The 24,072-nt window shown below is 41.2% G+C and overlaps 1 protein-coding gene across 1 annotated transcript in view; it reads right to left on the reverse strand.

Annotated features, from left to right (window-relative positions):
- Positions 1 to 6,359: 6,359 nt before the first annotated feature.
- The window catches only part of pfdn4 (prefoldin subunit 4), a 44,197-nt gene continuing 26,484 nt past the window's right edge, over positions 6,360 to 24,072 (reverse strand). The window contains exons 2-4 of the mRNA XM_072514689.1: positions 20,602 to 20,709; positions 17,503 to 17,643; positions 6,360 to 6,912 (exon numbers count right to left, since the gene is read on the reverse strand). Of these exons, the coding sequence (XP_072370790.1) occupies positions 6,781 to 6,912; positions 17,503 to 17,643; positions 20,602 to 20,709 (381 nt within the window). The 3' untranslated portion in view covers positions 6,360 to 6,780. The remainder of the gene's footprint in view (positions 6,913 to 17,502; positions 17,644 to 20,601; positions 20,710 to 24,072) is intronic.

The raw sequence follows: 24,072 nt of genomic DNA on the forward strand, positions 1-24,072 counted from the left end.
CAGGACATATGGTCAATCCTGATTGCGAGCACTGAGGTTAATAAAAACTGACAGCTATAATAGAATCAACAGAAAATATGAACTCTACAGAATCTATAGAATCCCTACAGAATCCCTGTGCATTGATCATGGCCAATCTACGCAATCTGCATTTTTCGGAGGAAACTGGAGCACCCAGAAGGGACCCACGCAGACACAGCGAGAACATGCAAACTGCAGATAGTCACTCTGATGATATAATGTTATAGCATAAAATTTTAATCAGCAGAATGTTTTCACGTGCCAGTGTTTTACCCTTCACAACCTAAGAAAGTTTCTAGTGGTCTGCCAAAACAGCTGCAAATGAGGTTACTGTGTGCTGGATTCACTAGCAGTTCAATTCCAACAGTGCCACTGAAATGCGTACTTCCTGGCTGTGCAGCAATGTGTTAAAGTAACAGTAGTTGGAAATGTATGTCTATCTTAGATAAGACAACGGAGGAAGAATTTAGGTAGTTTAAAATATCTTGCTGATTTAGGTTAAGCTTGTCTCCAATTCATAGAAATCACAGTGCAGAAAAAGATAATTTGACCAATCACATCTGTACAGGTGCTGGCTCTTCAGATGGAGTTATCTACCTTAAGCCTATTCCCTCTACGCCCATTATTCCTTTTCAAATATTTAGATAATTCTCTCTTCAATGCTATCACAATCTGTCTGAATATCTACTTATGATAAAGTATTCCATGATCTAACATCTCCTCCCAGTCACAGTTCTTCAATCAGAAATATAATTTGATTTAATGTAATATTAGTATAGAAAATGTTTGTGCTGCCTTTTTTCTGCTGACCATCTAACTCCATACCTTTCCCCATCCCTTATAGTGAGCAATCAATATTCCTTTGAGTATATTCTTGTATATTTTTTCCACAAAGGAAATAATCAGTGATTCATATCACATGATGCAACCTACAACAGATCTCTATTTCTTTGCCCCCCCCCCAGTGACTGCAGTCACAACTGGCCTAAACGTTTACATAACTGAATCATTTGTCTAAGATGTTTGCAATGTGTTACAACAAAATCTAAAAATGTGAATGTAAGCCAGCAGATGTTGCACCGCGCGTAGAAAAATATTATGGGCTGGATTTCACGCTGCCCCCCCCCCCCCCCACTGAGTGTAGTTTTTCTGTGGGGGGGGTAAAGCAAGTTAGGTAGCTAGGCCACTGCCATCCCACCCAACCCTGTCCCCAACCTATGAGGGGGTGGAGGTGGGAGAGCTGGGGCAGTGGAATAAGTCAGACTAGCTTGCTTTATATTAGTCCTATTGTGGGTCTTATGTGGCCAACTATTGCACAGTTAACACCCTCAATCCATCCCTGCTGCTACAATACACTGAGCAATGCCAAGCAGGCAATAATGGGAAGTCTTTTTGTTTTAACAATTTTGGTGATAAGGAAAGGTGTGCATATTATTTGAGCAGTGCGCTGTGCACATCGGTGGTACCCCTTCTCCTAAAACGTCAGCCCCCTCTTTGTTTCTCCCCACCTGCACCACCCAGTCCAACCCTCACACCCTGGCCACCTCCCTCGGACTTACCTGGGTCTGCTCTCCATCGTTGATCTCAGTGGGCCACCTTGCAGTCCCAGCAGCGCCCAGTACGGAGTTCTGGCATTGCAACCAGATTGGTCGGCTGCTCTCGAGGACAGGACTTACTCTCACTGTGGGGTGAAGTCTGACCCTCAGCTTTTTTATGCTGCTGGCAGCTGCCTTGATACTGCAGGGCGGCCATTTTAAAAGTTGGTTGGTTTGGAACAGACTAACCAGCTCTCCATCAATCTTGAAGGATAAAATGAAATATTGATGTGATTAATATTTTACGTACTGTGTATAGCTCAAATAAATAAGGGAATTACCAATAGCCTGATAGATCACTGATTTCAATGATTATGCAGTTAATATAGAAAGCAAATTTTTCAACCTTTTTAGGACAAAATAAATCTGACAGCTACACGAATAGTGAATAGCCTGTTTCGCACCATGGCCAATTTTCTTTTCCACAATGCTTTTATGTTACTGATGAAGACCAATTTTACTCCTTTTAGCTCTGTTTCCACTGAAGCGCAGAACACTAAAAGGAGATTTAGTACAGTTTTAAAATTATGAAGGGCTTTGATAGGGTGAACACAGAAAGATTATTTCTTCCAGTTGGGAAGTCAGTTATGAGGGCCATCAATTTAAAATTGTCACTAAGAGAGTGAGGAGAGGTGATGAGAAATTTCTATAGGCGGAGCTGTTGGAGCATGGAATATTCTGCCAGAGGGAGTAATTGAGGCAGACACCCTTGCATCTTTTAAGAAAAAAAAAGTAGATTTTACACTTGAAGCAAAGGAGGATGCAGAGCTATGGGGAGAGATCAGGGCAGTGGGATTAATTTTATTGGCCATGACAGTTATTCATAAAAATGCAACACCAGACATTTGATGAAAAACTTTGCAGTACAATTCTGTTTGAAAAAAATCAGCGATTCATTTGAATATTCAACAGCCTGAGTTTTCAAAGTTTCATGCAGAAAAGTTAAGGATTGCAAGAAAAAAATGTGAATATCTGTGACCATATGTCTGAGTTTTGCTCATTCTTTCAACAAAAAAGTGCATTTGCCCTCCCATATTACCTGTTTGCTCCTTTACCACCACCGCCTACAAGAACATAAGACATAGGAGCAAAAGTAAGCCTTTCAGCCATCAAGTCTGCTCCGCCATTCAATGTTCCTATTCACAAGTCTATTCCTTCTGTTGATCACTTTGTGTAAAGAAGTTCCTGACATTGGGAGTAAATCTATCTTTTGTTTGTTTGAAAATGACCCACCTTGACTTGTTTTAGTGTGATGTCACTTCCTCAAACTACCTTTCACAAAAGTGTTTTCTTTCTTGGTGGTACAGTTCACTGAAAGTCCCAGTTGCTGTGACATGCACTTTTTTGACAATCATGTTGCAGTCTGGAACTATGGATAGTGATGGTAGAGGTGCCAACTTTCTTTCCATCTCATGGCTGCCCAGGAATAGCTCCTGCTCTTAGTCTACTATTGGCATGTGATGGTGGGGTTTGTAAGTTGATACTCAACCTGTTTGGCCACATTATGAATGCATTCCTTGGCCATCAAGTCATAGAGGTACACAGCATGAAAACAGGCCCTTCGTCCCAAATTGTCCATGCTGCCCAGTTTTTACCACTAAGCTAGTCCCAATTGCCCGCATTTGGTTCATATCCCTCTATACTCACCTTTCCCATATAACTGTCTAAATGCTTTTTAAAAGTCAAAATTGCCTCTACTACTGCCTCTGGCAGCTCGTTCCAGCCTCTCACCACCCTGTGTGAAAAAATTGTCCCTTTGGACCCTTTTGTATTTCTCCCCCCTAACCTTAAACCTATGCCCTCGAGTTTTAGACGCCCCTACATTTGGGAAAACATGTTGACTATCTACCTCATCGTGCCCCTCATTATTTTATAGACCTCTATTCCTACGCTCCAGGAAAAAAAAAGTCCCAGTCTACCCAGCCTCTCCTTATACCTCAAGCCATCAAGTCCCGGTAGCATCCTGGTAAATCTTTTCTGCATTCGTTCTAGTTTAATAATATCCTTTCTATAATAGGGTGACCAGATAGTGAGTCCTCTCAAATCCAGAGCTCTGCCTGAGAGGCAAGGACATTATCCACCATGCCACAAGGTCTCCATTTTCTTCCCTGTTGCTCTTATTAGCTTTAGTTTTATTAGCTCTATTTCTGTCACCTTTGCTCACGAGTCGCCAGGTATCTTTCTGATACCGCCACGTGGTTCAAGCTCAAGTAATGATTCATAATGCAGCACACCGCTTAGTAAAAGTTAAATCAACGATCATTTATTATATACAGCAATAAATACTTATACAATAATCATACTTCTAGACTATTACCTACCACTAAAGGCCAATACTTAACTTTGGTGATGGCCCACCAGGTCAGGGAAACGAATGGTCTATCGAATTGGGTCTGGCCTGCGGGATTCAAAAAGGCTGGTACGAGTCGATAGTCTGGAACACCTATCTGGTAGCGGTCGCTGGATTAACACTTGTTCTTTCATCGAAGGGTCTCGAAGGTTGCGAGTAGAAGGGTCGATCTGAACTTGGCCCCTATTTTTATAATCCCTCGGGGCTTCCCGCCTCTCGGGGCGGACCTTGACCCTGGTTCCAAGTGATTGGACTTGAGTCCAATCACTGGGTTCGATTTGCTCCAATAATGGGGCGATTCCTTGATCGGGGGGTGGTCGTCCACCTTTCTTTGTCTCAGCCACTGCTGGCACCGAAAAGTCTGGATCGGCTTTCAATTGCTAATTTGTAGCAATTGTTCCCGGGGATGGCTGATTAAAATGCAGATGGCTGGGTTGATGTGCTGTTAATGGTTGCAGGTATCGGTCTGGGCCGACTTCCCCAGAGCCGAATACACTGTTTTGCCTGCAGCTGTCCGTTTGAGTCCTGTTGGCTGACTTTCCCATCAGCCTCTTTCGTTCGCCATTTTAGATCGGGGTTTGACCAAATACCTGGGAATCAGCCATTTTAGGTGGCTACATCCCTAAACACTATAAAATCTTAATGGTTCCATTCAGAGGCTGAAGAAACCAGGATACCTCAATCTCCGGATAGTTTACGGGTTGTATTAGTTGAGATGCTGATATAGTTTAACACTATATTTACTTTATTGATTGAGTTAGTCAAACATGTTGACATTCGTCAAACATGTTGAGTATCAAACCTATGAAAATCTCGAGATTTCATTCAACTTCACCCAGTTCAATAACATTCATGGAGTGCATATGTAACGCAGTTTTTGTGTGTAGTGCTTTACATTTGACCGCATTACATTTTATCAACTGCTGTCACATAAATATATAAATTTGTATTGATTTATTTGGAGTTTCTGAGCTGTCCCTCTTAGATTAATGTTATCTATAATTTTGGCCAATTTGCATTGAATTTCTGAATCCAAGTCATTAATGTAAATGAGCAATAGGCACCTCAAAACCAATCTTTGAGTCACTGTGCTTCTCCCACTGGACTGCGGTCTTCTCTCAGCCAGCCAATTAATTGTCTATTTTAGTCCAAATCTCGACTGTTTGAGATTAACTAAGGAACAATGTTGAAAGTGTTTTAGATATCTAGGCAATGTCTTCTTGTTCTAGGGCTTTTGTCCACATGAAATATCACTTTATAAAAGAAAGTCAAGCAGGTTCATTGAGCATAACTGTCCCTTGCTGAATCTATGTAGACTATTCTTTATTGCGTTATTGTACAGGTAATCCTCTAATTCATTCAATCAGCAGACTCTCCCCAGTGTTTAATTTCCTCACATTTCTGATTTCATACAATCAATTTTGTATTTGTTTTCAGCCTATCTCATTCATATCAGTCATTAATTTTACCTGCATTGTTGTCATCTGTAAAAGTTGTTTATTAATCTTGCTTAGAAAATACTTGCAGGAAACATCATTTATTAAATTGACTACTTATTTCTACTCTTCCATGACTGCAAATACCAAGACAGGTGCTGCATCTACAATGCCTGAAGATCCCGCTTTTAACATATTTCTAGTCTTCTATTATTTCTAGAAAATGCCAATACAGTTCATTCTTCCCCACTCAATTTCTGTTTGTTAAGGCATTTACCATCACATCAGTTTTACCTGCACTTGCTGTTTCCAGTTAATTTGTTTTTAAATCTCGTCTGCTCACCATTATGATTTCTGTGAAGAACTGTCTGTTGTTCTCTGCTAAGTGTTGAGGGCGAGCTGTACGTCTTGGCCCAAACAACTTGTTTTAGCTATCCCTCATATATTTGAAGTTAGTCCTTATGATATTGTATGAGACTGATGGTCCTAAGGAATTTTGAATTCCAGAATATTCAATTAAATATTCACAGAAAATTGGTGTGCAGGTGATAAGGAAGGCAAATGGAAATTTGCCCTTTAATCGCTAAAGGAACAAAGTATAGGAAAAGGAAAGTATTGCTGCAACTGAACAGGGCATTGGTGGGACCACATCTGAAGTATTGTGTACAGCTTTGGTCCCGAATGATTCTGGAGTCACAACCTTGTAAAAATGAAAGACAAACAAATGATGTTTTTAAATTGCAGTTGTGTATGCAATCCAACACTTTTTGCCATGCACTCATCCTCTGCAGTGCCAGCTGATTATTCAGGTACAGCATAATATTCAAAGTTTCTTAGAGTGTAAATTTCTACTACCAGTGTGGTATCATAAAGGTATAAAACTCAAACGATCACAACCAAAACCTGATTATATTGCAATAACTCAAAAGCATTCAATAAAGAAACAAATGCAGTGGCTTTAGCACCGTGAAAATTTAATTATTTTATTGGGAAGGAGGATTATGCAAGTTGACCGGAATGACCATTTGTTTAAATATGTTACCGCAGTCAAAATAATAAGTTGATACTTGAATGCCAAAGGTATACTTCCTAATCTGGGATTTAAGATCTGAATACTTTACAGACAATTCAAAAATCAGAATATGGATCCACTGTAACAAATAAATAACAAGTGCAGGCACATATAAAAAGTCTTTTTCTCAAATAAATGGAGCTACTAGGACAAAAATTTTTAAAAGTCAGTCCCATAATAATGAACAAATGATAACTCTTGATTTTTAAAAAATATTACCAGTTCCTAAAGCAAACTGCAATAGCTGCCCAACTTGGGAAGTTAATCATTCAATTGAATGAAATGTGACTGGTGAGAATAAACAGCTCAGTTGTCATCTGCTTCAAGGTTAATATTGTTTCCGAATTTTGCGTAGAGTTGAACTTTAAGATTAGACAACACGTGTTGAATGGTCTCCACACGAGTCTGCAAAACCTGGATCTCGTCTTGGAGACTTTGCTGAAAAATAAAGTTGAAAGTTTTGTCAGGGTACAAACAGTCAGGGAAATTTAAATGTTCTTTATTAATTCAAAACGTTCTACATTCACTGAATTAGGGCCAAAAAGCAGTGAAAACAGCTTTAGGGATAATTTTGATGTCTTAAACAAAGCCAGAGAAGCTAATGGCAATACGCACTTGGAGTCACTTTGCAGCCAAGACACAAAAATTCTCATTACCTGTACTGTTTTTTATTTCAGTTTGAAAGGGGGTGCAGGGGAGAAGAGGGAATGTGGATCTCCTGTTAAATCAGGAAGCACCAGAACATAAGTGAAGAAGAAGCCAGTGCCTCAGGCCACCATCACTGTCTCATTATGCTAGCTGTACCAGCTGAGGTTATTCGTGAAGGCCCTGCCTACTCAACCTTGTCCTCGCCTGTGGTCTGGTGATCATTAGGTTCCCGAACAGGCATCACGAGTGTGGCGACTAGGAGATTTTCACAGTAACTTCATTGCAGTGTTAATGTAAGCCTACTTGTGACAATAATAAAGATTATTAAATCATCACCAGTCAGCTCTCCCCCACAAAGTGGTCATCTGGGATGATGGCGACTTTATCTATGCTAGCAAGTTGCTTTCATGAGGGAAATAAAAGCTGGCGGAATCAGAATCTAAGGTCATCATATATATTCATGACTAAGAATCTTACATTTGTACGCACTTCTGGTCATCCTTTCCTGGTTAAAATTCCTACAATCACATTTATAATGGAAAATATCTATTTGAACATGTATCCATATATTTCATTTGGTATATCCAATCATCTATGTATTTTAAACTATATAACTCCATCATGAACTTCCCCACTTGGGAACATTTACAAGTGCCACATATGGTGCACATATATAGATGTAAGGAAAGGGTTAAGCATTGCCAAGGCGGCAAGAAAACCTGAGTCAGGAAAACCTATCGACAGGAAGGCGTTTGGTTGAAACTGGTTTCCAACACAATGCCCATTGTAAATATGATCATATGGTCAGATGCTCAGACCTGACATGGTTGATCCAATCAAAAGCCCATTTGAAACTGTGCCCATCGATCAACTTTGATCAAGCATTCGATCTTCCAATCTCGAGTTAATGACTGGACAGTGCACAAGGTGTTGGAGAGACTCAAATGGTATATGAACCATGAAAAATTTTCCAGAGGCACAATGCCAGAAGATGGATCCAAGACGACGGGCAAGTTTTGGTCAATCATGCCAGAAAGATTTTTGCCATGGTCACTCCTGAGCGAATCTGGCTGGCCACCTGAATTTGCAACTGTATGTTTTGCATGGGGAATTAAAATTAAGGTTTTAACTGTTTATTTTACATAGTGAGCATTAAAATCCTTTTGAATCTTGAATTACTTTGTGAAAGTTTTTGATTTAATCGGGGTGTTGTCAACATCGAACAGACCAAAATCTTATATATGCAGTGATACTGCCTCAAATTTAGTTGTTTTTATTCCCACATTAGCCTTTACTTGTTTTCTGTGCTGCATCTTTTTTTAAATAAATTTAGAGTACCGAATTCATTTTTTCCAATTAAGGGGCAATTTAGCGTAGCCAATCTACCTAGCCTGCTTTGAGAGATGGATGACTATGTTAGGAAAGCATCTCAACATTTTCACTAACTTGTTGTCTAGCTGACTGGAGGCTTCTCCCAACAGTTTTGACCACCTGTCTGGGGTCATAAATCGTCCCCGTTTAGTAGCATGTCTCAGCTTTATCGTCTTATGGGCCAGCAGCACAGGTTCAACTCCCGTATCGGCCTTCCCGGATAGGCGCTGGAATGTGGCGACTAGGAGTTTTCACAGTAACTTCATTGAAGCCTACTTGTGACAATAAGCGATTATTATATTCATGGTCATGAATGGTGCCCACTGTAATATGTGTATTGTAAAGACTACAAAGGGTTAACAATAAAATAATAATACTTCTCACCACCCGATGGAAATAAGGAGCAGTCATATAAATGTGACTCCTGGATTCTGGGGAAAGGTGGTTAGATGTGAGACAGATTAGTTGCATAGCATAGTTGGATAGCATAGAGTTCTGTTGTCAGAGATAGTGTATAGTTTTATTTAATAACTTATTCCTTGTTGACTGGTTAGAATCTATAATTTAGTAGGGCAAATAAATCAGCTTTGTTCAATAACTCAGCTTGATGTTCTTTGTTAACACTACGTTCTAAAGATGTCCTGATAGACCCAACAGAGAACATCACATGGTACCAGGAGTGGTCCCCAAGATTGTTTAGTTAGTTTAGAGAGAAAGATAAAAAAATCTCGACAAGAAAAATAACTTGTGAAAAAAATAAAATCTCATCCAGACTCCGATCGCAACGACATCGTGGAAGTCAGTTGCATCAAACAGCAAAGCCCACTCGAAGTTCACTGGAAGGTCTATAGACTCTGAAGCCGTTCAGGACAATAGATAAAGTAGATGTGAACTGGAGGCAATTCAAAGCAACAGTTTGAACTCACATCTCAGCCTCAGACCTCGAAGCAGCCACTGTTCAGGGAAAGATTGCCCTGTTCTTAACCATGGCTAGTCCACAAGCATTAGAATTGTATAACTCATTCCACTTTGAGAATGATAGTGACAAGAAGAAACATATTATCTGCTGACTGGTTAAAATCTATAATTTAGTAGTGTAAACTCCATTATAAATTTGCTTCCTCTTACCTCAGACTATGACCTCTCATTCTAGAATGCCCCAAGAGAGGAAACATCTGCTCCAAGTCAACTTTATCCATACCTTTTATCATATTGTATACCTCAATTTGATGTCCCCTCATTCTTCTAAACTCTAGAGCATATAGGCCTAAACTGTTCAATATCTCTTCATAGGACTAACCCCTCATCTCTGGAATTAACCTAGTGAACCTTCTCTGGACTGCCTCCAATGCAGCTAGGTTTTTCCTCGGGTGGGGGGGGGGAACCAGGACTGCGCAGTGCTCCAATGCCAGTTGCAAAAGTTCCTCACCTTTGTACTCTATTCCTTTGGCTATAAATGCCAACTTCCCGTTTGCTTTCTTTATTATCTGCTGAACCTGCATGCTGGTTTTCTGTGACTTGTGAGCGAGGATCCCAGATCCCTCTGCAAAGGAACACCCCAAAGTCTCTCCCCATTTAGATAATAAGTTGCCTTCACATTTTTCTGACCAGGATGCATGACCTCACACTTATCCATATCAAATTCCCATCTGCCACATTTTGGCCCACTCTCCTGACCTATTAGTAAGGTTATTTCCTCACTGCAACTTATTGCCCCACCTATTTTTGGGTCATCTGAACATTTGTAGCAAGACTTGTCATGCGAGAGTGCCTTTAAGAATTGGATGTTTAAGCAATGTACCTTTAAGAAAACAATAAGAGTTCTTACAACACCAGGTTAAAGTTCAACGGGTTTGTTTCGGACTTTAACCTGGTGTTGTAAGACTTCTTACTGTGCTCACCCCAGTCCAACGCCGGCATCTCCACATTAAGAAAACAATGATGTCATAGAGTGGGTGGAGCTCAGCTCAGTTCAGCCATTTTGCAGTTTGCAAGAAGAAAGCAAGGTGCTGGAGCTGAAATCAACCAAGCTAATATATCTTCTGCCATTCTACAGAAAAATATATATCCTTTAACCAGATGTGATTTTGTTTAAAGGTGTTAAGTCTCTTGGAAGTTTGAAGGAACATTTTAAGGAATTATTTACTGTTGCAATATTTTCTGAGTTATCTTTGAAGTAAGGGGTGTTAAGAGATCCAATGTTTATTTAAGATGTTAAGTTGAGTGAATGAAATAAACAGTGTTTTGTGTTTAAAAACCCACGTGTCCATAATTGTAATTCCACACCCAGGGAAAAGGCCGTGTGCTAGGAAAAGCAACAAATACATTAAAGGGCGAGGTTGGTTGAACTCCATGATACATTTTGGAGTTCTGAAAATGCCTCGCCCATAACAATATTAACCTTTTCTGTGGCATTTGCCGGGTGCCTTTTGGAAGTCTGGATATTTTACATCTACTGGTTTCACTTCCTCTGCCTTACCAATTGCATCCTAATAGAAACTTGCAAATTTTGCAAAGACAAAACTATGAATCTGTATGATCATACTGTGGTTTCCAAGTCCATCGTTAAGACTTCCTTAATAATAGATTCCAATATTGGTGAGTTGCTCCAATGCATCTTGCAGATCATATACACTGCTGCCACTGTGTATTAGTGGTGGAGAGAATTAATGCTTTAGGTGGTTTATAAGGTGCCATTCAAGGGGCTGCTGTACAACAAGGCCCGAGTGTCCTTGTACACCAGTCACTGAAAGTTAGCAAGCTGTTCCAGGTGGTAAAGAAGGCAAATGGTATGCTGGATTTCAGAGCGAGAAGATTTGAGTAAAGGAGGAGGGATGTCTTGCTGAAATTATACAGTGGCTTGGTAAGATCACAGTTTTGGTCTCCTTATGAGGAAGGATGTTCTTGCTCTGGAGGGAGTGTAGGGTAGGTTTTCTAGACTGATTCCTAGGTTGGCGGGACTAACATACAAGGAGAGATTGAATAAGATTGAATATGTTATGATTATATTTACTGGAGTTTAGATAAATATGGGTGCATTTCATAAAAACCTAATAAAATTAAAACAGGACTAGACAGGGTCGATGCAGAAAGGATGTTCCCGATGATGGGGGAGTCCAGAACAAGGATCACAGTCTAAGAATACAGGACTGAGTTGAGGAGAACTTTCTTCACCCAGAGAGTGGTGAGCCAGTGGAATTCGCTACCGGAGAAAGCAGTTGAGGCCAAAACATTGTATATTTTCAAGGAGTTAGGTATAGTTCTTGGGGCTAAAGGAATCAAAGGATACAGGGGGAAAGCAGGAACAGATTACGGAGTTGGATGATCAACCATGATTGTAATGAATAGTACAGTACGCTCAAAGGGCAGAATGGCTTACTCCTACTCCGATTTTTTATTACTATGATCCCAGTTGATTTGTGGGAGGTTTTTTTTACCCAGAAAGTGGTGAGAGTCTGGAATGCACTGCCTGGCAAGAGGCGGGGTGCCTCACATCCTTTAAAAAGTATCTCGATGAGTATTTGGCACGCCATAACATTCAAGGCAGGAATGATGCACTACAATTCTTGACTAGTTGAGATAATTTATTATAAAACAAATGCGTGGCAAAGATAACTGGAATAAATATATAACAAACTAACACTAAATAATTATTCTAGATCTACTGCAAAATACGTCTATCCACTAATACGACTTACTCCCAAGGAACAGAGTCACATGGTAGGTTTACAATGCCATCGGCTGGTCAGAGGCAGTACACATTATTATATATAAAAGTGGGATTAGGTGGGCAGGTCAGGGCTTTCATTGTGTCGGTGCTGACTCGACGGGACGAAGGGCCCCTTCTGCACTGTTATATTCTGTGATTTATTATCCCACTTTCTTCCCAGCTCAGTTGTACATTTAGTTCAAATACAAAAGTTATTTTTTAGCTACATATTTAGGTCCCTCTAGAAATCTGGTAGTAAACCAGCTACTTATTCTATCTACTGTGTGCAGTAGTGTACCCATATTTTCTTAACTGAATCCAGGGACGCACAGCCCAAACTCATCCACACCATCGGAGGCCACAGAACATGCTCTGGGACATCCACATGCTTCAGTACCAATTGTCCATGTTAATCTGTTCAGCGTTTACCAGTATCCTTATTACTTGGACATTGTGGTTCTGGAGACAATTGCTCTTCAAACAAATTTCACAGTATGATGTGTGAGCCAGTGGTTCAGTAGAAGGGGGTGGTGATTATAAAGATGGTGGTGGGAGAGAGGGCAGGAGGCATGCAGCATGAATGTGGGTGGGTGCAGGCAATGGGGTCAAGCCTAAGGATACAAACCATTGAGTGGCAGGAGGTTGGGAAGGGCTTTCGCGGAGTAGGGGGCGAGGCAACTTGTGATGAATGCAAGAAATTGTTACATATTATATTTCATATTTGTAGCAGTAATGCTATTAAAAACCATGGTTTAAAATATATACAGGCAGTGTGTCTACCAAAGCTGTAATTAAGGTGTAGTAAAAAGTGAGGTAACCATAGTTTCTAACCATTTACTTGTTTATATATTATGGCTGATGGGATATTGTTTTGTTTGCTTGAGATTCCCTGTGGTATAGATAATTTGAGTTTGTGTTTGGTCCTAGCTCAGCAGGTTATGGGACATCTTAGCGGGATACAGATGATATAATTAATGGGAGGAGCCAGGTCTGTCTGCAGGTTGCAGTTTTGCCAAATGCTGATAGGTTGAGAAAGGCCTGACAAGACAGCAGTGCACTGGATCTGCTCTTGAAAGGGTCACTCGCCAAAAGTCTCTACACCGAGGACTGCAAGTGGACCTGTTTTATTAACTTTTTAAAGTTAAAGTTTTTCCTTTTATTTAAGAACTGTTGAACTGTTAATTGTAAAACTATTTCTTTGATGTTAATATGGTTAATTCTGTGGTTAAATTAAAGTTTGCTTTGACGTAAAAGATACCTATTGGTCAGTCATCACTCCTGCGGTGAAGTATCCTTTCCTCACAGTTTTACAAATTGAAAATTGTTTGGGGTTTCTCGTCCTGTTTGGAGCACCTAATTATATTTTTTCAATTAAGGGGCAATTTAGTGTGGCCAATTCACCTTGAGTGGCTGCAGCTGCTCTCTCTGTTGCTCTGCTGCGGTGTCCAGAGCTGGTGGTTGCTGAATTGCCTGGATGAAGGAGAAAGGGAGGATGACATTTGCTGCTGCCTGGTTTATCTGAAGCTCACCGGATGTTACAGGGAGCTGTAAGAGAGGCAAAGCAGTCTTCACAGGTGAAGGTTCCAGCCTGGGACTGGATTGAAACACTGCCTGCCTCCCTGCAATTGCAGAGCCTGCAGCAGAAGGAGAGGAGGAGGGGCCAGGACTGTATGCTGCCTGTTCCATCTACAGAGCCCTTGGAGCTGGGACTGTTTGCAGTTAGCTGTCTGATTCACCTCCAGAGCCCTCGGGCCTGAGGCCTCCCAGCAAACAGGAGGTTGCTGAAACACTTGGAAGGCGACGAAGAGGAGAAGGTTGGTGCAACTGGACTTTATCTTGTTTACATCTGCCGATAACGCCGAGATGGGATAATATCCGTGGACAGGATCGAACCCGGATCCTCAGCGCAATAGGCAGCAGTGCTAACCATTGTGCCACCCTTTCGTCCTGTATCCTAACACAACCAGATACTTTGTTTTACTTTATATCTTGTGCTCCACTCATATCTGAAGTGATGAAAGTTCCAACAGAAGTCATAAAACATGAATCCCTGCATGAGCTAAGGAGGGAGGGGATTGGGGAATCTGATGCATCCTACTCAGCCAATGATTGCTGGTAAGAGCAACTGCAATTACTGGCTTAGTAGCCTGTCAACATGCCAGACTGGCTGCTTTGGACATGGAGCATTCTGACTGTCAGGCTACTTGGCCAATGAGCCGGGGACCCCACTAGAGGTACAGGCCCCAGGTGATAAGCACTTTCTGCAGCCCCCTCTCCTGAGCCCTGAAAGCAGCTCATGCCAGAATTTGCTGAATCAAATATCGTAACAAGGTGCAATTTTTAAAGTAGCATTAGCATCTCATCTCTTGGTATTTCACATAAATCAGACAAACACAAGAGTCTGAGCCGAAGAGGGACATATTAGGAATGAACAAAAGAGGTTGATTTTAGAAGAGTGTTAAAAAGGACAAGTTGGAAATGCAGAGGTAGAGGGAGTGAATTCCAGAATGAAGAGCTTAGGCATGTGAAGGCATAGTTACCAAGGGTGAGTGAAGGGAGGGAGAAAGAAATGCATACACATTACAGGCTAGTCAGATCGATAAAAGTTCAACAAGACTTGCTTGGCCAAGGTGGTAACAGATACAGAGGTAAAACATAGAAAATAAAAGCAGGAGGAGGCCATTCGGCCCTTCGAGCCTGCTCCGCCATTCATTATGATCATGGCTGATCATCAAGTTCAATACCCTGATCCCGCCTTCCCCACATATCCCTTGATCCCTTTAGCCCCAAGAGCTATATCTAATTCGAGGTGAGGTACCTCATGATGAATTTAATTCAAGGATGAGAATTTTAGGTGAGGCGTCTTGGGACGAAAAGCCAATGTAGGTCAACAAGGAAAGCGGTGATGGGCCAGCGAAGATGGTTCTAGGGTTGCGAGGGACAGTTTATGGGGTTAGAAGCTCAACGCTGTGTCAAACAGGATCCCAAGGTTACAAGCAGTCTGTGTCAATTGGAGAAAGTGGCCTGGGATGGAAATAGAATTAGTGGGAGGGAACAAGGTCTGTGACAGGAGTGGAAGGCTGTTTAACTGGAGGACGTTGCAGCTCTTCCAAGATTCAATGACAGACAAACAGTTAAACTGCAAAGGTATAGCAAATTTCTGTTTTTGTTTCAGATTTCAGCACCACGTAAATACTGCGTTATCTTAGCAGGTCTGACAGCATCTGTGGAGAGAGAAGGGAGCTAATATTTTGAGTCTGGATAACTCCTTAACAAAGCTTTGTCAAAGAGTCATCCAGACTCAAAACATTAGTTCCTAAGGAAATTCGGCATGTCCAAATGAACTCTTACCAACTTTTACAGATGCACCATAGAAAGCATCCTATCTGGCTGCATCACAGCCTGGTATGCCAACTGCTCGGCCCAAGACCACAAGAAACTTCAGAGTGTCGTGAATACAGCCCAGTCCATCACATGAACCTGACTCCCATCCATTGACTCCATCTACACCTCCCGTTGCCTGGGGAAAGCGGGCAGCATAATCAAAGACCCTCCCACCTGCCTTACTCACTCTTCCAACTTCTTCCATCGGGCAGGATGTACAAAAGTCTGAGAACACGCAAAAACAGCTTCTTCCCCACTGTTACCAGACACCTAAACGACCCTCTTATGGACTGACCTCATTAACACTCACCCCTGTATGCTTCACCTGATGCCGGTGTTATATAGTTACATTGTATACCTTGTGTTGCCCTATTATGTATTTTCTTTTATTTCCTTTTGTACTTAATGATCTGTTGAGCTGCTCGCAGAAAAATACTTTTCACTGTACCTTGGTACACATGACAATAAACAAATCCAAATCCTCCTCTTTCTATATACTGCAAAGGCTATAGAATGATGGAGGCTGGGGGTCAGCATATATGTGAACGCAAATCTCTTGATTTTGTGGAGCAACAGGTAAAGGAATAAGAGGTATAGGTCAAGAATCAATCCTTGGATGACTCCAGAGGAACATGGGCAAAGAAATGCTACTGTTGAAGGTGCTTTAACCACAATTCAACAGACAAGAATTAAATGAGGCAAGGTCAATCCAGTCAAGCTGGACAATGGAGAAGGATATGTGGTCAGCTGTGTCAAATGCTATGGGGCAGTGGAGAAGGGAACTTCACCATGGTCACAAGGCCAGGGTAGGAGAGGAGCCATGGTAGGTTTGGTTTGATGGGCTGAGAGTGAGGAAGTGAGCTATTGGAACCAAATTAGTGTTTGGTTCATCTAGCTGAGGAACAAATCCATGATCCTTACATTAGTTCTTCGAGGTGAGCACAGAGATGACAAATAGATTTAAGAAGGCAGCTGGAAATTAGCGGGAGGCAGCTGGAAATTAGGCCCTCAGGAAGATTGTCTGGTCCCAGAAAACATTAAAAGGGACTGGTTGAGAAAATCAACAACGGCAGAGGTACAAACCCATTTTCTCTAAAATCACACAAGTCTGCCTGTAGCCCATCTATCTGACTTTCTAATGTGACAAGAAAATGAAAGTAACTGCAATGGAAAGTTACTCATATTACACTTTAGTATAGCATGTGAGCTAGTTATTTTCCATTTCGCAAGGAGTTATCTCAACAGCCACAAATGGAGCTTAAGAAAATAGTCAATATAGATCTGTTCTTTTGGCCCAACGGGAGTTCCTTCTAATCTCGTCTTTTTTGAGGCTTATTGTACAATACGCATGTTGACTGTCCAATGCAAAACTGAAAGAGCTGCATTGGCAGTACATCTTTTCTGTGAAAGAGATGGTGAGCCAAAGCCTTTCTTTTTCTCTTGTTCAGTTGCAAGTTAAATATTCCATTGCACTACTGAAGGTTCCTGGCAAACCCTTCTCTCAATTAACACCAGCAGAAAAACACTTGCCTCGTCATTCACTTTGACCACGTAACAGTAACTGTTACAATTAAATTAACTAATTGCACAAGAACTACTTGAGAAGTTTGGGGAAATGATAATCCAAATCTTCTGTCTCTATTTTTACCTAAACCCACAGTCCAAATTGAACAAAAATATTTCAGTGGGTTATTTGAGACATTTTAACATCTTTTCAAAGCCACTCAAAGGAGGAAATCTTTTAACAAGCTTGAAACCTGGAATATGCCTCCACAACTTTGACTGTGTTAACTTAATATTGCCTACTCCAATCTTGCTTAGACTGAAGTTGTATTATGAATCCATACTAAGTGCAACTACTTATTGGTGAACTGAAACAGTGTAAGCAAGCACCAGTCAGCCAAGATATTTATTACCTTTGCCGCTTCTAGCATCTCCTGTGTCTCATCCTGGGAGTGACTAATAAAAACCTCGCCAATTTGATAAGGCACCAGCACAGCATCTTCATCAAGCATCATGATATCATCAGAGGCATCTTCAAGGTTCTGTAACTGTTTCTGAGTTAAATCACATGAAGCAGGGTCAGTAACAAGTAAAATATAAATAATTCACAACTGTACACACTGAATTGTTAAAAGTGTTTACATATTTGCATGAGCTCCATAGTTAAAAAGAAAAGATTGCACAGCAGTCTTGTTGCATCAATCATTGGCTTGGTGAAATGTGAGGAATCTTCTCATCTTCACAACCAGGCAAGGATCACTTTCTATGATTCTTTACACACTTACTCACGATGGCAGCGGTTAGGACTACTGCCTCATAGCTTCAGGGACCTGGATTCAATTCCAGCCTTGGATGACGGTCTGTGTAGAGTTTGTCTGCGTGGGGTTCCTCCAGGTGCTCCATGTTCCTCCCACAGTCCAAAGATATACAGATTAGCTGGATTGGCCATGCTAAAATTGACACTCAGTGTTCAGAGATGTTCAGGTTGGGTGGGGTTACAGAGGTGCTCTTCAGAGGGTCAGTGGACTCCTTCTGCACTGTCAGGCTTCTATGGGAGGTCCACTGCTGAGTAGCACAGAATTAAAGCAATCAGCAGCTTAGGTCATGCAAGTTAGTGTCCATCAATGGAATGTTTATCCAAAGGTAAACACAATTTTAAAACTGCGCTATCGTAAGATATTGGATTATTCAGGATAATGCACCTTTTGGACCCAGGATATCCCTGACCAGGGTTCATCCTTTGACGCAAAGATGACCATGTCCATTATTTGGAGTGTTTGATAGGGTTCCAGTGATTCCATGGGCGACTGCTAAGGAAGATCAGAAACCAGAAGATTTTGCTGCAAATAAGGCAGGGTTTTATCGTCTTCCATGGGATGTGATATAGCTGGCAAGGGCAGCATTTGTTGCCCATCCCTAATTGACCTTGAACAGAGTGGCTTGCTGGCCATTTCAGAGGGTAATAAGAGCAAACCACAAATTACTGGGGGTCTGAAGTTTTAGGTGAGCTGGTAAGACCAGGTAAGAAAGGCTGCATTCTTTCCCAAAAGGACATTAGTGAACCAGATAGGTTTATATAACAATCGATAATAGTTTCATGGTCATCCATATCCTGGGCCTCTTGGTTACTAGTCCAAAGACACTACCACTTTGCCACTGTTTTCAAACCACAAACAATTGAATTTTGGGTGAGCTGTTGGCTTGGGATTTGCTCTCCTTGTGCTTTCGCTCTGGCTCTGATTGTAAGGGAGGAGTAGTACCCACAGGAAGGCTCACCGCAGTCTTTGGAGTGACTTGTCCTGCATTGGTTCTCATATTCTCACAGCTTTCACCCATGGCTCCAAGAGCCTGACAGCAGCCACAACTCAGTAAACTATTTTGACGAGCGAACCCTTCGCCTTCGGACCTCCTACACTCAGCAACCTAGGGATTTATGTAACCTGGCATAGAAAAACTTGATTCTGGTGGATTGGACAGATGAGGCCAATCTAGAGGTATCGTAGTTCAGAGGTAGGCCTGCTCTCCTTAAAAAGCGAGTAGTTACACTGCATTTTTTCTCTGTTCCTTTGTTTGAAAATCACCTTCGAACACTCGGATGAGAGCAGCTCTTTTATACTTCTACCCATAGATGGAATGTCCTTTTGTGCTTGCTGCAATAAAAGTCAAAATCACAATACTGCAAAATGAATTGTAGGCACTGATTCACGTCAAGAAAAGCAGCCACACTTGCCCACAAAAACAGCCATAAAATGGCCACCTCTAGATACACAGGAACGGGTCAGATGAGAGATTAAATTCCTCCCCACTGTCTTTTTGACAACAACTCATGCTGCCAAGAGCCAAGATCACTGCACATCAAATTCATACAATGCAACCACATATTCATGACAAAACTAAGACCATTCTATTTCCATCTCGATACATTGTCCAACTTTGCACCCACCCCAGCGCATATTCTCATGAAACTCTCATATGTTCCTTAAATATTTCTAGCCTCGGGTATTCCAATGCATGCCTGCCTAATAATCTACTGTCTATAAACTTCAGATCATGCAATACTTTGCTGCCATATCCCAACTTGCACCAAGTCGGGAGAGCACACTAGCATAGTGGTTAGCACAGTTGCTTCACAGTTCCAAGGTCCCAGGTTGTATTCCCGGCTGGGTCACTGTCTGTGCGGAGTCTGTACGTTCTCCCAGTGTCTGCGTGTTTCTTCCGGGTGCTCCGGTTTCCTCCCACAGTCCAAAGATGTGCGGGTTAGGTGGATTGTCCATGCTAAATTGCCCTTAGTGTCGAAAAAAGTTAAGTGGGGGTTACTGGGTGAAGGGGATAGGGTAGATACGTGGGCTTGAGTAGGGTGCTCTTTGTAGGGACCGGTGCAGACTCGATGGGTCGAATAACCTCCTTCTGCACTGTAAATTCTATGATTCAAGTCCAGTTTATCCATCATGTCTGTACTCACTGACCTACAATGGCTCCCAGTTAAGCAATACCTCTAGTTTAAAATGCACATTCTTTTACTGCTCGATTCCTCTCCTTCTCTGCAACCTCCTACAACCCTACAGCCTTTTGCGATATCTGCGCTCCTAATTCTGACCTCTTACACATTCCTGCTTTTAATAACTCACCGGAACACCCCTTGACAAGGCCCGAAGCTCTGGAATTCTTTCTGTAAATCTCTCCGCCTCTCAAACTTTCTTTCCTCCTTTATTACCTTAAACTCTACCTGTTCGCCCATGCCTTTGACCATCTGTCCCAATATTTCCTTTCCTGGCCCCATGTGTAACTTTGTCACTGCTCGTCTGATGGTCTTTTAGGACATTTTACCATGTTAAAGGTGCTGTATGATCACAAATTGCTGTTGTAGTAAACTATTCACAGCTATTCTGTAGGAGGATAAACCCTGGATACCAACAATTCAGTATATCAATACATAGTACCAGCTTATAATATACCTGAACAATATATTCTTCCCAAACCATATTCATGGCATAATACCTTCTCGCATTTACCTTTTTCAGTTCTATTTCTTCTTTAAGTTCTATGAGCCTGTTATTATTTCTTGCAAATTTGTTAATTTTCTGCTGGTCTTCAAAAGTGACATTGACATCTTCTACTGCCTATAAAACAAATGTAATAGTTATGGTTAATAGAAACATCATTTTGTATTTACATTGATTCCAATTTCAAAATATCCAGAGATCTAAACTAACATCTGTCGAGTAGGATCCCAAAGCTAACAAATGAATGGGTAAACGTAGTGTACATTAATAGCTCAGTGCTAGTCACTTTTTACTGCATTTCTTGTTTGTGTGTTCCATAAGGCTGTGTACAGGAAATTAACATCCTTACTACTCTCAAGGAAAGAGTTTTTGAAATGAAATTCTTCTTTAATTATTGGAAAACTGCAGTTTCAAAAGCTGCCAAGACTAAATAACTTTCACATACAATATGTTTGTGTTTTGCGGGGAGATGGCTTCTGTTGTGTTCAGTGAAATTTCCAACTACTCACTACAAATGAAGAGAACCATTCCAGCAGAAACTGAAATTTGTCGGGTACCCGAGAGTCCCTAGGTTTTGAACAGTCCAAGCATAGGAACGAAGAAAACTACAGCTACATTACAAACATTATACAAATTCTACTGAATTTTTCATGGTCTTTGACCATTTCAGAGAAGAGAATGAGGTTTGCAATCCATACAATGATGGGATGTCTGATGCAAGATGTTATCCTGCGTAAATGCAGAATAGATATTCAAGTAGATAATTGGCAACATAGAGAATGGAAATTCCACTTGATCATAGAATCTCTAGTGCAGGAGGCCATTCGGCCCATCAAGTCTGCACCAACGCTCCAAAAGAGCACTCTACCCAGGTCCACTCTCCCATCTACCCCAACCAAACCCGTACACTAACCTGCACATCTTTAGACTGTGGGAGAAAACCCAAGCACCTGGAGGGAACCCACACAGGTACAGGGAGAACGTCCAACCTCCACACAACCGGTCACCAGGCCGGAATTGAACCAGAGTCCCTGGTGCTGCGAGGCTGCAGTGCTAACCACTGTGCACCCTACCTAGGCCCACTCCCCTGACCCCACCTTCATTCAAGTTGATTTCTAGATTGTTTTATTTACAAATAAAATCTACAAGAACTCTGCACATGAAGCTACTGCAGCTGGGGAACATTTTTTAAAGACAGAAAATCGGAAAAATAAATCACTGCTGTATTGGTTTACAAACTAACATTCTTATAAGTGCAGACTTGTCAATACTTCTCAGCCAGGGAATGAGTGATAAGATTCTGCATTACAAATCACCAACAAGGGCTTACACAATATTGATCTGGGACTTGGAATTGGAAAATGGCATCCTGACTTTAAAGTTCAGCAAACCATCTATATGACACTTGTTAGCAAACTTCACTAACTGCATCACTGCCATTGTTCTGTTTCTCCCCATCGCCCCCAGGTCAAAAACTTAGATCATTCACACATTGCTACAGTGTACAATCCTCTTTGCACATTGAGAAAATTGCATTATAATTCTGGCATGTGCCTCAAGTGTCCCCTTTGATAAGGCCCACCTTAGCTCATGAGATTTAAAGCCCGAGAAAAAAATAAAGTGTCAACTGAGTAGAGTTGTGAATTGGAGAGGGTGAATTTAATGTCAAAACAGGTATAGAAAGACAGGGGGGGGGGGGGGGGGGGAGGGGGGAGAAAGTCTGAAATGAGGGGGAAAAAATGGAAAGGAAAAGAAAGAAGAAATGTAAAAAAGTAAAAATTTGATATTTTTTAAAATCCAACAATTCACTACCCAAAGGAATTAACACAACACTTTTAACCTTTCACTTTGTGCATCAGAGATGCAGGCAATAACAATCATCATGATGTTTAAAAGGGTACTTCCGCTGTTTAAATTAATAAATTGTACTCGCTGCAACAAGTTTATTGGGTGGCAAGGTACAAATGCAGCAGTTTCACAGAAGACAAAGGGAAGATAAATGTACAGTACCATTTTCTGAGGCGAATGTCAAAGTTGCGCAAAATCATCCAGCAATTTGTGATTTGCAATGTCTCAATTTGTTAACCAATTTGAGCATTAATAATAACATGTATCGTTCTGTTCATAAACTATTGTTTTTTCAGCAAATTTTGGCCAATAGCATTTAAATATTGCCCCAATATATCAACTCACCTACCTAGATATATCTACTCATCTCCTCTTTTTCTACCTGCCCCTACATACACAAAATGCTGAGCCGATTGCATTCTGAAGCTCTTCAACAAAGTTTCCTGCTTAAAATTCATCCTCACAAATGAATTCACAGCCATAAAATACAAAAACTTTAACAGTGCAAGATTGCCCTCTGACATTTAATACATTATATATATATTTTAGTAAGGATGAATGATTTTTCACAGCTGGTGCTTCATTTTATCATCTAATCATTTGGTTTTATAGTCATTTCACAAAACCCCTTTCCATCATGTACACAAGGGTGCCACTAATATTTTATGATTGCCACATAGGAAAAAAATCTCTACTGATTTGTAATGATTGGGAGAAAAGGTTAGCAATTATTTTGAAAACTAGGTGTCAAATGGGAACAAGACATTTGATCGAAACCACATTTTGTAGATTTTTTTGTTCTGTTTTCAATCTGTAAGACATCACAGTTCCAACCAGAGATCCCATCATCCTCCAGCCTTTCCCCAAAAATCAAAGCTCAAAGATCTGGGGGATCAGCTTCCAAAATGTTTTACTGCATAATATCCAAATATTTGAATGTTTCCCTGCTTCTCAGTCACCTGATCAGATACAGAAACTCAAGGTGAGAGCTGACGATAAACCTGTAAAGTTTGAGCATTACTTCCTTGGACTTGGATTTTAATTGCAAATTGGTTAACTCGCTCCACCTCTCACTTTTCCCAATGTGCATGAAATCGCCACAATGCCGGTTGATCACCCTTTTCCAACTCCATTCGGATCAACCATCACTTTTGGATTTGGCAAATGAGTTTACAGCAGGAAGCCCTTCCTGCCGCTAACCCTCACCATTTATCCCAAAAAGACAATTGACACACACTGACTCAGCTGCACTAGTTTCTCCATGAACAAAACCCTGGAGTGGGACTCTACCTCGGAGCATTTGGGCCCAGAGGCAGGAATGCAACCACCTGAGCCATAAGATATACTCTTAAGTCTAAAGATATGCAGGTTAGGTGGTTTGGCCATGTTAAATTGTCCCTTAGTGTGCAAGGGTTAGGCGGGGTCAGGGTGGGCCTAGGTAGGGTGCCCTTTCAAAGGGTCGATGCAGACTCGATGGGCTGAATTACCACCTTCTGCACTGTAGGGATTCTATGAATTGCAAATGAATTAACATTTGGTATAGATGGTGCATATAGGAATGTACACATCTTGAGACCAAATCATACACACAGTTCAGTTACTAAATATTCAAATATGCTAATTTATCAGTCA

Source organism: Scyliorhinus torazame, chromosome 8 (assembly GCF_047496885.1).
Source record: "Scyliorhinus torazame isolate Kashiwa2021f chromosome 8, sScyTor2.1, whole genome shotgun sequence".
NCBI lineage: Eukaryota > Metazoa > Chordata > Chondrichthyes > Carcharhiniformes > Scyliorhinidae > Scyliorhinus > Scyliorhinus torazame.